This window comes from Lepidochelys kempii, chromosome 12 (genome assembly GCF_965140285.1).
Source record: "Lepidochelys kempii isolate rLepKem1 chromosome 12, rLepKem1.hap1, whole genome shotgun sequence".
NCBI classification, from domain to species: domain Eukaryota; kingdom Metazoa; phylum Chordata; order Testudines; family Cheloniidae; genus Lepidochelys; species Lepidochelys kempii.
In genome coordinates this window covers 39,617,294-39,634,437 of record NC_136391.1, presented here as the reverse complement: position 1 = coordinate 39,634,437, position 17,144 = coordinate 39,617,294, and the positions used below count along the sequence as shown (strand labels likewise).

Below are 17,144 nucleotides of genomic sequence, written 5' to 3'. Positions count from 1 at the left end.
ACAGACCTGGATGGCACCTCTGATTTGTAAGCTCAGGGGTTTAGGGTCCACCCTCAGACTTACAGCATGGACCATCTAGAGCAGGGTTCCATCAACAGGGGCTTGATGTCCTACCAATTCACAATACATTTTTAAAGTGGTACATGAACCAATAGTTAAGAATGCTCTGTACCCCTCCATTTGTGCTAATTAGATTATGCTGCAGTTGCCAAAAGCTGTCAGCAGTTCCCAAAAGCTGTCAGCAGTTCCCTTTCCTTGAAGGCCTAACCTTTGATTAGGTACCAACCCTCAGATGCTAAACTCTGCTCTCAGCCATGCCTGTACGTACAAAAGTTGCAGTCATTTCTCTACAAATCCCTGCTCATTTTTCTCAAGAAGTCTCTGCATAAATTGGCCGACAACTCAACCCTTCCCCTACTGGTAATTCACAATGTTCTGCCGCCGCTGAGAAGCCTCAGCACCTACAGCTGGAGTTAAGGGTGCCTCAAGCAGCCCACTGTTTAAGGCAAGAACTCTTTCTTTAAAGCAGGGAGCATTGCTACTGCCAATCATTTAAAAGTTTAATACCAACACATTTCAACAATGTCAGAGCTGGAGTGGTCTGAGATGCACTCTCTCTCTCTCTGTAAAACAGAACAGATTAAAAGAGCCCCTGGGATTTTTCCTTTCCAAAGGAAATTCCATTTTTCTTATTTCTCACTTTCTAGAAATGGCGTATGATCCCATCCACCCCCACAACACCTTCAGCTAATGGAAGAAATGGATGCAAGTTGTCATACTGGAAACTTGTTCAAGGGAATTAAACATTACAACATTGCTCAGAGAGGGGGGTCTGGCTTATGTAACTAAGGCCATGCCAGCCAGAGATGCTCAAACACCCCTGGCTCCCACTGTGGCCCGAGGAGTTTTATTTGTTGTATGAAGTTGCCCATAGTAACTAAGCAGTCAGAGCTAAAAAAAGGGAGCAATTTAGGTAGGAAAGCCAAATGCAACCTCCTACTGAAGGAAGGCATGCAGTAGTGAACATAACCTATTAGCCCTCATATTTGAGGGCCAGGGGAGTTGCCCAGAACTGTGCCAAAGGAACAACTTCAGATCCAAGAGGCTTGTCTACCTTCTTGGTTTCTTGTGCATAGGTAGGAACGAGAGAGGTCACAAGCAGCCCAAAGGGGAGTTCTCTGCAAGACCTTAAGAGGGACACATCTCTGCTACATTCAGAGGCACATCTAATTAAGATCAGGATCTCACCCCCAGCCACTCCCTCCCCCCGGAATCAGAGCTTCTCCTCCTCCTTAATTATCCTCCTCAGTCTCTCCATAATGACATTGAGGTCCATGCTCTTGTCCAGCTTGATGTAGGTGTCTTTCCTGATCCGATGGATGATGACCCAGTCAGGCAACAACTCCGAGAACAGGTGTAGGTGTTTCTCCATTTCACCTGCAGAGAACCAGAAGTGATCAGCAAGTTAGTTTCAAACAGCTTCTCCCAGCTGTCAGCCAGTGTGTTACACAATGGGCAGCAGTTCTGGCTTCTGCTCCCTACCCAAATCACAGAACCACGCAGGTGAAATTCCTCCCAGCCATTGCTTCCAGGCTTTGAGCTTAGCCATCAATTACACAGCTGTGCTTGGCACTGCTGGTACACAGGAACGGAAGCAATACAGGGCAGGGAAGCCCTATAAAAATATTCCCACTCCTCTCTCCATCAGATTACAGCCGTTATTTGAGGAGTTCAGACTACCCCAGGGTTTCCCATGTCTGGGGGAGAGGCTACAGAACTCACAATACCAAGCCGATGAAGCAGTGTCAGCTTCTACATTGGCAGGCAAACTAGTCTCTGGGGGAGGGGTGCAGCAGCTAGGCATTCTGGGGGAGCATAGAGATGCCGGATAAAGACTAGACCCTTAGCTTCCACCAAGGTAGGGTCTTAGGGAGACCACTGAGGGAAAATGAATTATTTACTATTGTTCCATTGACAGGATAAGCACTGTTCCAGGATTCCATCAAGACCAGCACGAGGAGCATGAGTTAGAAGTGAGGCTAGAAAGTAAAGGTTCTGTCCATAGGGATCCTCCAACTACAGCTAACTCCAGGATAGCGTTGCAGCTCCCAAAAATGTATTGTTTAACATGGTAGCCATAGCAACCTCTAGAGGTAAGTAGGTATTACGGTACCCATTCAGTGCTTCCTAGCATTCAGCTCTACCTTCGCTCCGCGGTGGCAGGAGATGTTGGATTTTGTGACTCAGAACCTCACATGCCAGAGGCAAAAACCCCTTTCCAATCCCCCTCTATTACCAGCAGTCATTGTGGTACAGTAGCTGTCGAGCATCCGCGCACATGCCACCTCTGCAGTCAGCGCCTGCTTCTTTTCAGCCACGAACACATTGCGCAGGAAGCGTGCCATCTCTGGCAGCCGTGAGATCATGACGAGCCGCTCCTCCTGTTGTGGGTTCCGGGTCATCAGAGCCTGCAGTTTCTGAGCCTCCTTTGCTCTGATCTAAGGGAACAGAAGTTAGTGGGGGTTGGGTCAGACACTCTCCAGACCCCCCTTGTCGGGGACACTCCCTCTGCAGTCACAACCAGGTTACTCACCCTTTCTAGCAGGGCCTGGGACACTCCTTTCAGGGCACTGGAGGTGTTGGCCGTGCATGTTGCTTTGGGGGCCTCATGCTCTCCTGGGCTGGTTTCAGCTGTTCTTAGAGCCAGGTTGGCAAGAGCCTTTTCCATCTGTTCACACAAAGGAGAGTCAGAAGTCTCATGCGGGAGCTGCAAGGTGTACCCAGGGAGCCTATGCTTGAAGCTAGGGGCACGGTTCCCAACTGCAGGTTAACAGTTCAGGGTCTTTGATCAATAGCAGGGAAGAGTCTAAGATGGAGTTTCCTCCCCAGGGAGGAGTGGGTGCTTGAGTATTACTGCAATTGGGTCACAGGAGTACCAGTGATCCCACAGATGTGAGAGGGGGTAACAAGTTCTTCACAACCATCCAGTATTGGTGCTGTGTACTCCATCCTAAGCATCTCTGTCCCTTACCTTTGGGGTCATCATGCTCTGGGCCTTGGTCAACACCTCCTGTGCCGTGGTCAGCTTGTCCACCTGAGGGGGCCGGGGCAGCTCAGCTGGTATGATGTCTGGCACCTCGTCTACATTGAAGCGAGGGTGCCATCTAGTCAGCTTGTCATCTGGTATGACCATTGTGGGGTTGAGGGAAGCCATGAACATCTGGAGTGAAAAGAGTTGTGTGTCAGCCACTGCAAGTCAGATACCCAATAAGAGTTTGGTTTTGTTACCCTTGAGCTAGATCCATTACCTCACCGCAGTGTTGTGCTTTTAGCAGAGTTTAGTGTCATGTATCTATGAGAAACCAGAGCCAGGAGAGTCCAGGACAAGTCTCTCTCCCTAGGAGAATCCTGATCCTTGTCTCAATGTTTCAGATTTTCTCCCCTCCCTGCCTAGGATTCCACAGACATGAATGGTTTGGTGGTCCAACTATGTACTTTTATTTTGGATCCCAGGCCCCTCAGTTAAGTGGATTCTTATCTCTGCCTCTAGATATCAAAAAAGTGTCTTGGGGAATCCCAGATCCCTGAAGGTGAAAGACAGCAAGTGACCTAAGAAAGAGCAGGTCTCATCATTGCATGATGGGGAGTTTCTGAATTGGAGAGATTGTTAAGGAGGCGATGGCTTAGCTTCACGAAGTACAGGAGAACGCAGCACCCCCGAACGGTAGTAAGGTTCCAGCTGGCTGCATGCACAGATGGCAGATTCACTCAGTCGGCATGGCCCCTGGTCTATACCAGTCTCCCCAGGATACCAAAAACACCGAGCCATTCACCTTGTGGTGCTGTTTGACAACGTTCAACAAGTTCCTGCCGAATACCCTCCTGCGTTCCAGCAAGCGCGACGCTGACAGGTGCGGGCAGCCATCTACCTTCTCCTCTGGAGACAAGAGAGGTTCCCTCATTATCCCCAGGTCCTGAAACTGGGGAAGCTACAGGGGGAAGAACTGGCTGCAGTACCCCAGGGCTGACACATGCCATCACACTGCGGCAGCTGTAAGTACAGGAGCGTGAAGCAACACAGCCTCAAGGACACCAGACTTGATTGTCAGCTTCAGAGCCAGCCCTCCGCCCCCGCCTGCTGCATCACAGGGAAACAAACAGAACAGCACCTGGATGAGTGCAGAGCACCAGCGTAGCCAGAACTGGGAATGCCATCAACAGGTTATGTTCTGAGCCGAGTTTCAAAGGAACCCCTGGGAAAGACGACAGGCTTCGAGATCCATTGCCAGGCCAATAGTTTTACATGTCTGGCCCACTGCTGGAAGAGGTCAGAGCTGCTCCCCACTCTGCCCACGTTCAGGGAACCAGCTAGTCAGATGGTCTCAGTTCCGTCAGACACAGTGAACTCGTTTGGGGGGAAAAGGTTTCCAGAGACCCAAACATCCTTTCCCAGCAAGCACCATTAGGGATCAGGTCAGAGAGAGAGCTTAGAGCCCAGCCTGCCAGCAAGGTCTCCTCCACAAGGGCTCGGTCAGACAGTATGCTGCAGCACGTACCTTCCCCCAGCACTGGCTCTATGGTGAGCTGGTAGCTGGATTTCTTCCAGAAATTGCTGAAGGTTGGGATGTTCCTCTCCTGGCGGAACTTGTACGAAGTGGGGTACACGGCTTTGATCTGACCCACATTCCTCTCTTCAAACTGCCTGTGGCATTGCAGGAAGAGTCGGAAATTAGGTAGCAGCACGGACACAAATGAGCATCAGCAACAAGTGCTTAAACCCAGCAGCCCCGATGGAACCCAGAGCAAAGGGGGGCCCCGGGAATCAGACTCCCACGCGACACGCAGGGTACTAGCAGTCAGAGTCCCTGCCTGCAATACGTATGGGAGTGAACAGCAAAGGACAGAGGAGCTGCAAGTTAAAGAGCAAATCCTGTCCTGGGAAGTGGTCTGAGTACAGGTCCAGGAGCCAAGGGCTCTCCTGGTCCAATCCCAGTCTTGACATAAGCTTCTTCTGTGGCTTTAGGCAAGTCATTTAATGCCTGTGCCTCTGGTCTGCTCTCTGTGACGTGGAGACAGTCAGGGTTTTCCCCTGTGACGGGAAATAGATTTGTAAGAGGTGCTGCAGGTACCGCAGCAAGGAGTGAGTCACTCCACACGCTCCAGCCAAGTCTCCCTTGTGCCAGCATCAAAGACTCCTCCCCCACCCACATGGGCACATCCAGCAATGCCAGTCCTCAGCTATGCTGAGCCCTTCCTCATTTAGAGGAAAACGTTACAACCAGAATTTATCACAGGCAGCCAGAACAGGTGGAAGCCCCCTCCCCCTCAACCCTTCCATGTATGCTTCTATAGGTCCCTCTTTGCAGGTTTGGGAAGTCTGCATGAGAAAGCCCTTCCAGTGCACTTGAATCCTGACCTTCTTAGATGCTGCTCATTGTGCATCTGCTTTGTACTAGGCACAAAACTGGGAAAGTTCACAGCTGTTATGCTGCTGGCACAATTACAGGGAATGCCGAATGCGGAGTCCTACAGCGCTATAGCAATTCCTCGTACATAGAGCTACCCACCATCAGGAGGAGGAACTTACTTGTGCATTATATCTTGGACACCCTGTTTGACTTTGGCAAAGGTTACCGTCTCGGAGCGATTGAAGAGCATCCCCACAATGGTGTCCATGCTGCGGAACATCTCTGCCAGTACTTTGTATTTATAGGGCAGCGCGAGACCGGGGGGAATATCCTGAGCAAGGGTGTGGAATCGCTGATAGGCAGGTGCCCTCTCACTGATAGAAGGGAAAAGTGACCAGGAATTAGACCCACAACAAGTAGCTTCAACATGAGATTAACACCAGGTGTCTGTGAGCACGTGTGTGAACAGACTGGCTCTTGGTTTGCTACTCAGAAAGGAGGTCAGTAGGAAAGCCTGCTAGTTTCAGGTGTGGTAGAAATCTCTGTTGAGTCCATGCTGACATGGCGATTTGATGTTCATACAATCCCCAACCTCTGCAATCTTTTGCCTCTATGTTCTCCAAGGGCCAATCCTGTGCTGGCAGGATGGGGATGGATTAGAGGAGCTGAAAAGGTCCAGCTCAGATTCTGAGGCTGTGCTACACATTCCAGAGGCAGAGAGTTTCTTTTCCTAGCCGTCAGAATAGAAAGAAGATACGTGCGAGTTGCATCCCAAGTTCACGACAGCATCTGTGTAGTGCTTTCTTCAAGTGACCCTGCTGAAGTCTTCCCCCACCCTGACTCTGCTTCAATGGAGAAGCCCGCTCACTTTTGCTGTCCAGAGCATAGGCAGCCGCAGGTCACCCCTCAGGGATCACTCGCGCAATGCCATGTCAGTGCCCAAGAGTGGACATGCTCAGAAGTAGCCTCTCGGTTTAAACCATTTAGTGCTGGCGCACATATTTGTGTGAACGAGGCAAGCAGGCTCTCACTTCTGGAGCGGAGATGTTTGGTCTCCGAGTAGAAAGATCCCATCTATGCTGAACCCCAACTACTGGGTATTAAACATCAGAAACAGATGTTTGAGAGACCACTGGAGAGCTGCAGCATTTTGCTACCCAAGTGCCTTGGGCTACATTCTACCTCTGCCTCGTAGGTGGTAATTAGCCCTTCAGGAAACCCAGAGCAGCCTTAGTTTTACCATCGCTGACTACGCCAATTAACTGGAACCCCAGGTCTATTGTCCCAGACTTTGTTTCAGCACCAGGTTAAACACACACTGAAGGTGAAGTTCCTATTCCAGCTATCCCCAAAGTTGGCTTCTCACCTGGCTTCCACGGTTGGCTCACAGGTCTCTTTGGATGGTTGCAGTCCAGATCCCTTCCCCTCCTCTGCCTTCCTGTTGCGGATTTTGGATTCTAGCTCCTGCACTTGTTTCAAGCGGCTCTTCAAGTCACTGCAGGTCTCAGAGGGGCAAGCTGGCAGTTTGGCTTTCCGAGTCAGCTCCTGGAGTCTCTGCAGGCGGTGTTTCAGCTCCTTGGATGAGACCTGAGATGGGGAGTGGGAAGGGAACAGATACAGGACTCTCAGAATGGGAAGATTGTTTACAAGTAATGCTCAGTTGTTATTCTGGACGGGGCTGGAGGGTTAGCATAGCTCCAATGGTCACTTATACTCCTACAGAATCATGTATTTAGCATGCAGGGGGCCAATCTAGGTACAGCACACTTGCTGAACATACCAGGCACGTGCTGGTATCTCAAGGACGCCAGAGGTGGGTTAGTGAGAAGAGAATTCATAAGGGATTCGGCAGGAATTCTACCCCGACCCAGCTTGTGAGCAGAGGGAGCTGTTACATCCCCCCTTGGTGTTAACATGCATTTAGATGCCGCTGCAGAGCTAAGAGTGATGGGGTTTGTATCCCCATCAAGCCACTTTGAGGGAGAGCGTGCAGAAGAGCGCGGAGTTATTAGCAGAGCTCACTCAGTGGAGCCCCTTCCCAGTCTCAGGGAGAGAAAACTCACAAACTTTCCATACCTGCTTAAAGCTTATGTTTCCCCCTAGCGTAGCCAGGCCAGACTGCAGCCCACTTTCTGGACCTGGTGAGAGGGTCCCATTCACCAGGTTCTTCACATTCTTGTCAAGGGATGACGGGGTTGGGGGTCTGAGGGCAGCACTGGAGCAGGGGCTGGAAACCTGCAACCGGAATTTGTTGTTAGAATGTTTTGCCTTCACTGCCTGGCTGTTACTCACCAAGGAGTCTCCCTGCATCAGTGGAAGATAAACCTTCCTATGGCTCCGAGTCAGCATGTCCGCTAGAGCTCGAGTCAAAGTCAGATTTTCTAATACCCAGTGAATCCAGGTCCGAGCAGTGCGGTGCAACTAACAGACAGCATTCGTTCTTTGACTCCCCCACTCCCCAAACACACACACGCTGTCTCAGCAGCCCTGCACCAGCGATTACAGACTGGGATTAGGAATTCCATCCCTGGCCCAAAACGTTTTCTACACTAGTTCTACTCCACCAAGTTTTGCAACATCCGAAACCCTAGCAGAGATGGGCCACCAGCTGCTGCAGGCTGTTAATACTGAGTCACTGCCCTTATCAAAGCAGATCTAATCTCCAGAGTGCACAAAATACCAGCAGCCTGTCTACACTAGAGCTCCCAGCGTGCTTAACACCAGGATGAGCAACAAGGGACGAGTCCTTCCTTCCTTCCCTCCTGTAAGCAGGACCCCGGAGAGCCCAGCAATTTGAGTTTATTACAAACGCTATTGCTCAGGTTTGTTGCCCGCAGGGATGTGCCCTGTCTGCTTCAATGGGGTGTGAAGTAGGAAGCACAACGGCAAGGTGAAAAGACACGCTGTTAATGGTTTCCCTGCTGATATTTTGGGCACTGGATCTTCAGCGCAGGCCGGAGGGGGCCAGGGGAGCAGCTAGGGGCCTGTCCTACTTCTTGCCAGCACAAGCGGTACGGAAGGTCCCAACAGGCCTCAGACCCCGCGCTGCCCAGAGGCCCCCAGGACAAAGGGAACCCACCCAGATCTGCGGGGCCAAAACTGCCCCCGTCCAGGGGTCTCGCGTGGGTCTGGGCTGGCCAAGGGCCTTCAGGGGGTACCTACCGTGACTGCCGCCTCCTGCTCTGTACCCTGGTGATCTGCATCTGCGGGCAGTACGAGCTTCTTCCTGGCCCCTCTCTTGCGGGTCTCCCGGGGCTGGAGGCCGGCTGGCGGGTCGGCGTTTCGCTCCGCTTCCGCTCCAGGATCCAGTTCCTGTCTACACCGCTTTCTGCCCGTGGGTGTCCGTGCCGGGGGTTGTGGGCAGCCGGGATCGGGGCGCCCCGGGGTGCGGGGCGAGGCCAGCAGCTGCTGCTGCTGGGGGCTCAGCGGAGGCAGCCCGGCTGCGGCGCTCACCGCCGCCCGATCGTCATTTCCCAACCCGCCCAGCGTGGCTCCGGGGCTGGCTTCCCGGAGGCTCCCTGCCGGGATCGCTAGCGGGGCCGCGTTGGGCCGGCTTCTGGAGCCGGCGGCCCGGCGCTTCTCGCCGGCCGCGCCGCCCACGGGCTGGGTTTTCCGCCGCTTGCTGCCCAGCGGCCCGTCCCGGGCGGGGTTTTTGCTGTGCGGGAAGAAATCGGTCACCCTGCGCTGAGCCATCCCGGCGGGGCCGGTTCCGGGGGGAGGCCGGCGCGGGTGGGCGCTCGGACGGACCTGGCCCGGCTCGGCTCGGCTCGGCCCGGCTCGCTGGGAGGTCCGCGCGGTCGGACGGTGCTGGCCGGGCCCGGCTCGCTGGAACGTTGGCGCGGCCCCGCGTTCCACCGCGCGCCGAATGTAGCCACTTTCCGCGGGAGCCCCGCCCCCCCCTGGCGGCGGGCAGCTGCGCACAGGGTGCCGCGCGGGAAATTTGGCGCCAGTTTTCTCGGGAAGGCGCCGCCCGCCGCCCCTCTGCGCCCGCGGGGGCCCTTGCGGGCGGCCCGGGCAGAGGCGGGGCGCGCGGGGGTCCTCCGCCCGCGCGGACACCGCCGCCCTTTGGGGCGGAAGGATGGTGCCGTGGTCCGGCGCCCGGCTGGGGCGAGGGGAGGTCTGGAGTGGAGTCTTTGCTCTGGCACCGAGTTCCCCTGGCACCTTGGGCAGGTCACTTAGCCCCGCTGGGGGTAATGACATGAGGAGCGTTAGAGATTGTGAAGAGATCAGGCATTCCTGCCACAGAGGCCACCCAGCCTCCAGCCCCTTCCCCAGCTCCCCACACCCTGTGGAGGGGCAGGCCGCCGTGGGTTCTAGAGGAGATGGTGCTGGGCTTCGGTGTCTGAGACCTCTTCCCTCTGGGCATGGTACGCTGGGGGAACAGACCAGGGACCGTGTATCCAGTCCCTGTCCTACTTAAAAAGCCGGGTGTCTTCTGCTGCCAGGTGCCAGGGAGATTCAGGCTCTTTCAAAGGCTAATATCTTCAGTGGCCTCCAGGGCGTGGGTTTGTACCTTGCACCAGTGGGATGCTGGCACATGGCCAGGGTTTCTGGGGCTACTAGAATACAAGTAAAAATAATCATAATTAGTAATAGAGATCAATTAATGAATTGTATAATTAAGCATAAAAGGCTGTTTGTCGATGGGCCCGTTAGGAGTTCATCATAAGGTTGGGGGTGACCCTGAGGCTGCGAGACCTTCAGGCACTGGGGAAAGAATGCCCAGAGAGGCTGCTGACACACGCCGCTTCGGCTTCTTCCCCCTCCACCAGCATATATCCCTCCAGCCCAGTGCTTCCCTCCAAGCTTATCAGAGTTTCCAGCATGTCTGTTAGCAAACAGATGTGGGTTTCCAGTCAACACACGGATACACTTTAGACTTGGCTTTTTAATGGCTTGTCAGCATTACTAGTTCTTTTTGCTTCATACTCCAACCCTGAGTTAAAGTTGTTGACTTAAAACTTGATTCCCCTCCATGATTTGACATGTCATAACAGCTCTGACCTACTCACATTTTGCTGTTTTGCCCAAACATCCCATAGCAATTTAACAATATCCATTAATAAACCTCACAATATCCTTGTGATATTTTGTTTTCTTTTTTACAGATTGGGAAACAGGCACAGAGGCATTAAAGGCCAACATTTTCTGTCTAAAGTTAGGTTTCAGAGTAGCAGCCGTGTTAATCTGTATCCGCAAAAAGAAAAGGAGGACTTGTGGCACCTTAGAGACTAACCAATTTATTTGAGCATAAGCTTTCGTGAGCTACAGCTCACTTCATTGGATGCATTCAGTGGAAAATGCAGTGGGGAGATTTATATACACAGAGAACATGAAACAATGGGTGTTACCATACACACTGTAAGGAGAGTGATCAGGTAAGGTGAGCTATTACCAGCAGGAGAGTGGGGAGGGTGGGGACAGATGGCGGGGCGGGGGGCCTGGGGGAACACGACCTTTTGTAGTGATAATCAAGGAGGGCCATTTTCAGCAGTTGATAAGGAACAGTGGTGGGGGGAGGAAGGGGGGGAATAAACATGGGGAAATAGTTTTACTTTGTGTAATGACCCATCCACTCCCAGTCTCTATTCAAGCCTAATTTAAGTTTGCAAATTAATTCCAATTCAGCAGTCTCTCACTGGAGTCTGGTTTTGAAGTTTTTTTGTTGAAGAACCTAAATTCATATTTATGCACCTAAATAATTTATGCAACCTGGTTTTCAAAAGCAATGAGCTCTCACAACTCCATTAACTTCAATTAACAAGAAGGCCACGTTTATGTCATGGAAGTCACAGGATGTGTGTGACTTCCAGAGACCTCTGTGACATTCTCTCCATCAGCCCCAAGAGCTGCAGGACTCTGGAGCTGGCAGCCAGCAGGGCCCTGGCAGGGTTCCAACGACAGGCGACAGCAGAGACAGGAGGCCCCCTGCAAGGTTCCAGCAACGGGCGACAGCCTCACTTGGGGGGGGCACCTCGGGTGAGCACCTGGGGGTGTCCCATTTTCTCCTGCAGATCCCAGCCACGGGGGGCAGAGGGGGAACCCCGCAGCTCAGAAACCATGGAGCCACAATGGCAAAAGTCACACACAGGTCACGGCTTCTGTGAATTTTTGTTTATTGCCTGTGACCTGTGTGTGACTTTTACTAAAAATAACCGTGACAAAATCTTAGCCTTAATTAACAATCCTCCAAGGGGTCCTCGAGTAAATAACAGAAGTCAAGTCCTGTGATTTCTAATGCAAAACAACAAAATCCAAGAACAAATCCCTATATTAACAACAAAACTCTTTTGTTTTGATTTATAATCATGCAGAACACAAAAAAGATACTGGCACGTTTTCCTTTGTCAATCATCTTTAAGGTTAATTAATCCATTCAAATTCCCTAGCTAGAGCAATGTCCATCAAATCTCTGGTGAAGGTCTGACTACCTGTTGGACCTAACTATGAGTCCAAAGATGCAAGGGCCAAGATGGCTAAAGACCTTACTATGGTTTCAGAATCTAATAAATTTATTTGAGCATAAGCTTTCGTGAGCTACAGCTCACTAGTCTCTAAGGTGCCACAAGTCCTCCTTTTCTTTTTGCGGATACAGACTAACACGGCTGCTACTCTGAAACCTGTCAGAATTTAATGTAACTATTAACGCCCCTCGGAGAGCTCATGGGCAGTTACCTTACAGTTCAGCCCAGAATTCTGCACGGACAACTGGCAACCAGCGCAAGGGGCTGAGAGCCCTGTGTGTGGGTAACACCTTGCAGACTTCAGAGACAGAAGATGGACACATCTGGGGCACAGTTGTTTCCACATCCACATAGCTTTGATCTGCTTCCAGGTTTGTGTCAAGGTGAAGCCAAATCTGGGACGCAGCTGCTTCCACGTCCAGCTGAGCTTGAGCCTTTAGGAAAGTCCTGCTGTGAGCAGGGGGTTGGACTAGATGACCTCCTGAGGTCCCTTCCAACCCTGATATTCTATGATTCTATGAAAGAAGCCCCTGATGCAGCTGGCAGTTTAGTGTTCTGCAAACACATACAAGTCACGGCAACCCTTTGGAGAACACCCTTCCTCCCAAGGGATCCCAAAGCACTTCACAAACATGGAAATATAAACGCCTCTGGGATATAAGATGGCAACCAGCCAGCTCACTGCACAGCCGCAGGGGAAGGGAAAGTTTGAGGTTGACGACACTGAGGCAGAGTTTATGGGTTCTTAGTCCAGGACTAGGAGCCAGCAGCTCCTGGGGCACCTGGTCCTAATCCTGGCTCTGAAATCATCTCTTACTGCAGCCATGGGCAGTCACTGCTCATCTGGCAAATGGGAATAATGTTACTGACCCACCACCCAGGGGATTAGTTTGATTGCGCTAGTGCCCTAATTTAGCTAGGTGGTGTACAATCCCTGTCCTGAAGAGCTTATGTTCTAAAGGTTATTGTCAATCAAAATACTATAGCCCCAGCTAATAATGGATATGCTGTGTATCTGTGTGGAGGATATGCCCCTTAAACGAATGCAAGCCAGGAAAGGCTGAGTTAAGGTTGTATGGATCTGATCTCACTTTCAATTACTTCAGTTGGCTTTGGATCAGGCCCCAAATGAACTTGGCATGCGGGTATATTCTCTAGGGGTCAGGACTCCTGGGTTCTATTCCTGATCCTTCCACTTACTCCTTGTATTATTCTCTGATTCCCTCGCTGTAAAATGGAGACGATGCTTTCCGAGTTCTCCAGGAGGATGGGAAGTTGAAATGTGTGAAAAGCACATTTGGATGGAAGGTGCTAAAAACAAAGGGAGTACCACCTTTTCCTGGAACACCTGCATCGGCTCAATACACAGTGTGTCAGGCTGGACTCATTTGCTGCTGAAGTCCTGCCGTGTCTGGTTTTTGTGGGTTTGTTTCAGGCTCTGGACATTTAGTTAATGCAGAGCTCTGTGGCTGAATGCTGAAGAATGCTTTACCTTCAGTGAATACGTCTGGAGACCAGCCTTACCAGAATCAATAGCAAACCTGCAGTGCCCAGGCTGTAAGTGAAATGAGCTTTGATGTGTGACTAGAATTGGAATCTTTGTTCCGCTCTAATGACATCTGACAGCATTTAGGCCAACTGAAGCCATCTCCGGATTCTCTAGGAACACTCTGACGGGGGGCTGGGTTTGTTTGATTAGATCCGTGCACAGCACAGGTATTTCAAGCCTGTGTGGCTAGTAAGTTAGGCTCCCTTACCTTCCCTTAGGGCACAATCCTGCTGCTATTGCATTCACTGGCAAAACTCCAGTTCACTCTCATGGGTGTATGATTGGGCCCTAGTAGAGCAGCATTTGCTCCTCCCTCCCCCATCATAAGTTATGCATGTTCTAATTTGCAGTGGAGCTGGGATGTTCCAAACCACATTATTTCAATAGCAGCTAGAGCCTCACTGCAGGTTAGAGTTTACCACAATTGAATTGGAGGATCTGGCTGAGACAGCCAAGGTCAAGGCAAGGTTGCCCCCAGAATTGAGTAAGTGGCAGCTTTGGATTTTTGTTGGGAGGTTTTTGTGTTCTTTTTTTCTCTCTTATCTACTCCTGTCCATGCCCTCAACTGAAACATCAGACACTGGGGCTCAGTAGAGTTTGGTTAATTAATTGCTTGGTGCAGAGTTGGAAGTTAGCTAGAGAAACCATGCAAAAAGCTAGTTACAACCCAGGTACCTTTAAAAATAAAATTTAAAAGAGTGTAATCAACTTGCAGGAAACCGTGGGAAACAAGCTATCTGGGATGACAATTGGATGCCATTTTATTTAACATGGACAAATGTACTGCGAACCAAGTAATGTAAAGAATTTCATGCCTGTTATTTCCTGTTACAGTGTCTGGAACACCATTTATCATTACTGTAATTTGAAATTAATAAAACAAATCCGTTCTGTCCCATCTGGAAGGGGGACAGGAAAGTGTATTCTACTTTAAACTGGAGCATTTATTTGCATGTATACATCAATGTGGACTTGTCTCAGCACGCAAATGTTAAGCATCATATACTGGCCGCAGTCTGCATGCTCAAGTCCCAGGGAGGTTAGTGGGAGCTCTGCATGTCAGCTGAGGACAGTATATTATAATTGGTTTCAGAGTAGCAGCCGTGTTAGTCTGTATTCGCAAAAAGAAAAGGAGTACTTGTGGCACCTTAGAGACTAACCAATGCATCCGATGAAGTGAGCTGTAGCTCACGAAAGCTCATGCTCAAATAAATTGGTTAGTCTCTAAGGTGCCACTAGTACTCCTTTTCTTTTTATATTATAATAATACTTAACATTTATACACAGCTTTTCGTCATCAAAGCTGTTTACAGACATGGCTAACTACATGGCACTAAATGAAGCACTCAACCTCAATTGGATTTACTATCTTAGTTATGATAGGCAAACAGAAACCACATTATCATTTTGACCACAAATGTCCTTACCCTCTACCTGCCTGCTGTAAAATGAGAAGTTGGCATCTGAGCACTTCAGTTCAGCCCTGATCCTGCAATGGGATGCATGCAGGTGGACCCAGGCAGAGATGCATCAAAGCCAGGGCAGCTGGGCCTCCTTCAACAGTTAGATGCTCAAGAAAGGGCAGGGCTGTGTCCTCAGGGTGGGGTAGGGAAGTCATTTCAGGGGGAAGGTCTGCAAAGGCTAGTATTATACTCGGCCTAAACATCCTATACACCAGGGTGAAATCCTGGCCGACTGGGGAGTTTTGCTATTGATTCCAATAGGGCCAAAATTTCACTGCAGGCTTTGTGTACTGGCTGGGTTATTTGATGGCTGTCCCAAACAGCTGAGGATGGCCTGAGAGCTCAGGCCCACCGCCCACTAAATACATGGTCTCCATGCTGAGACTGACAACCAGGGTCTGGTGTGACAGAGTGGGAATTTTCTGTAATATTATGAGTCTTGTTTGTGCCTCAGTTCCACCGCCCCCAATGTGCTGCATTGTTGCCCAGCGGTGGAAGGGGAATTGTTTGCTCTCAGGGAAGGCTGAGACACATAGGTGTGGGTGTCACCTACCTAGTTGTCTGGGCCTCAGTTCCCATATGAATGGAGGATCTCAGAAAACAATGGCAAATCCAATCATCAGGACATTGACACCTGGCAACCAATGACCCAGAGGGATCTGGACTTCCCTGCCTCTCCTGGGGGAAGCTGAACAGTCTCTAGCTCCAGATCAAAGGACTGGAGAGGTGTGAGAGTTGGCTGCTGGAAGGAAAAGAAGGAGGCGGTGAGAGGGAGAGACAAAGCTTGAACCAAGGGGTTCACTACAGGTTGGCTGGGCTCTGGGCTAACCAGAATGGACTATGCTTTAACCTTCATTTGTGTATGCTACCCTAAGGACTTCCTATGCTGTCTACCAGTTAATGAGTAACCCTACTGTTTTGACCGCTATCACCAGTTGTCACGGGGACTCTGGAGCTGCTCCCTACGAAACCAGGCAGGACTCTGGGGAAGTCTCCTCTCTGGGAGCAGACTGTCTGCAGGGCAAGAAGCTCACATGGCTTTCACCTTCCTGGGTCTGACCTCGGAGCAGTCAGCATCCTCTCTGCCCCTCCGTGCGCTTCCCACAGCGAGTCTGCCCAGGCGGGGTCCTGGGGAAGCCAGAGGGTCCTGCCCTCCAACTTTGCAGTCAGACATGACTGTCAGCCAGCCAGTAAAACTGAAGGTTTATTAGACAACAGGAACATGGTCTAAAACAGAGCTTGTAGGTGCAGAAAACAGGACCCCTCAGCTGGGTCCACTTTGGGGGGCAATGAGCCAGACAACAACGTCTGCACTTCACTCCATGTCCCCAGCCAGTCCCAAACTGAAACTCTCTCCAGCCCCTCCTCCTCTGGGCTTTGTCCCTTTCCTAGCCAGGAGGTCACCTGATTTATTTGTTCTCCAACCCTTTAGCTCTCACCTTGCAGGGGGGAAGGGCCCAGGCCATCAGTTGCCAGGAAACAGGGTGTCGGCCATTCTCTGTGTCCAGACCCCTGCACACACCTGCCCTCTAGGGCTCTGCAACGATCATACACCCTTATCCCACCCCCTAGATACTTAAGAACTGCACTGGGGAAACTGAGGCACCCCCACACTATTCAGAGGAAACATTAAGAACAGTCCCACTTCGAGACCGAACTGAGCGGGGTCACTTTAGCTGGTGACCTGGGGAAGTTTGAACCCACCAACATTCGCTGTGTGAGTGTCACTGCAAATGTGCACGGAGCTCACAATGTGAAGCAGGCATGCTGAAGGCTCAGAGGTCCAGTCTAAGGAGCTGGTGAAGATGTTCGTCTTTCCTCAGAGGAAGAGTGAGACACCCAGGGGGTCTGGCACACTGAAGAGTTTCCTCCTAGAGGGTGTTCCAAAGCTGGAGCCGTAGCACCGATACTGTGAACATAAGAACGACCATACTGGGTCAGAGCAAAGGTCCATCCAGCCCAGTATCCTGTCTACCCACAGTGGCCAATGCCAGAGGGAGTGAACCTAACAGGCAATGATCTAGTGATCTCTCCCCTGCCATCCATCTCCACTCTCCGACAAACAGAGGCGAGGGACACCATACCTTACCCATCCTGGCTAATGGACTTAACCTCCATGAACTTATCCAGTTCTCTTTAAAACCCTTTTATAGTCCTAGCTTTCACAACCTCCTCAGGCAAGGAGTTCCACAGGTTGACTGTGCGCTGAGTGAAGAAGAACTTCCTTTTTGTGGATCCAGGACGGTTGGTGCCACGATAT

The 17,144-nt window shown here is 51.1% G+C and overlaps 1 protein-coding gene across 1 annotated transcript; it reads right to left on the bottom strand.

The window, feature by feature from the left end:
• Nucleotides 1-546: 546 nt before the first annotated feature.
• On the bottom strand, nt 547-9,623 carry CDT1 (chromatin licensing and DNA replication factor 1). The gene is made up of 10 exons (XM_073308193.1): nt 8,571-9,623; nt 7,485-7,643; nt 6,775-6,995; nt 5,588-5,782; nt 4,557-4,702; nt 3,834-3,937; nt 3,032-3,220; nt 2,594-2,728; nt 2,297-2,498; nt 547-1,437 (listed from the first exon to the last, which is right to left on the bottom strand). The coding sequence occupies exons 1-10, from the start codon at nt 9,606-9,608 to the stop codon at nt 1,274-1,276; spliced, it is 2,553 nt and encodes an 850-aa protein (XP_073164294.1). The 5' UTR covers nt 9,609-9,623; the 3' UTR covers nt 547-1,273.
• Nucleotides 9,624-17,144: the final 7,521 nt, after the last annotated feature.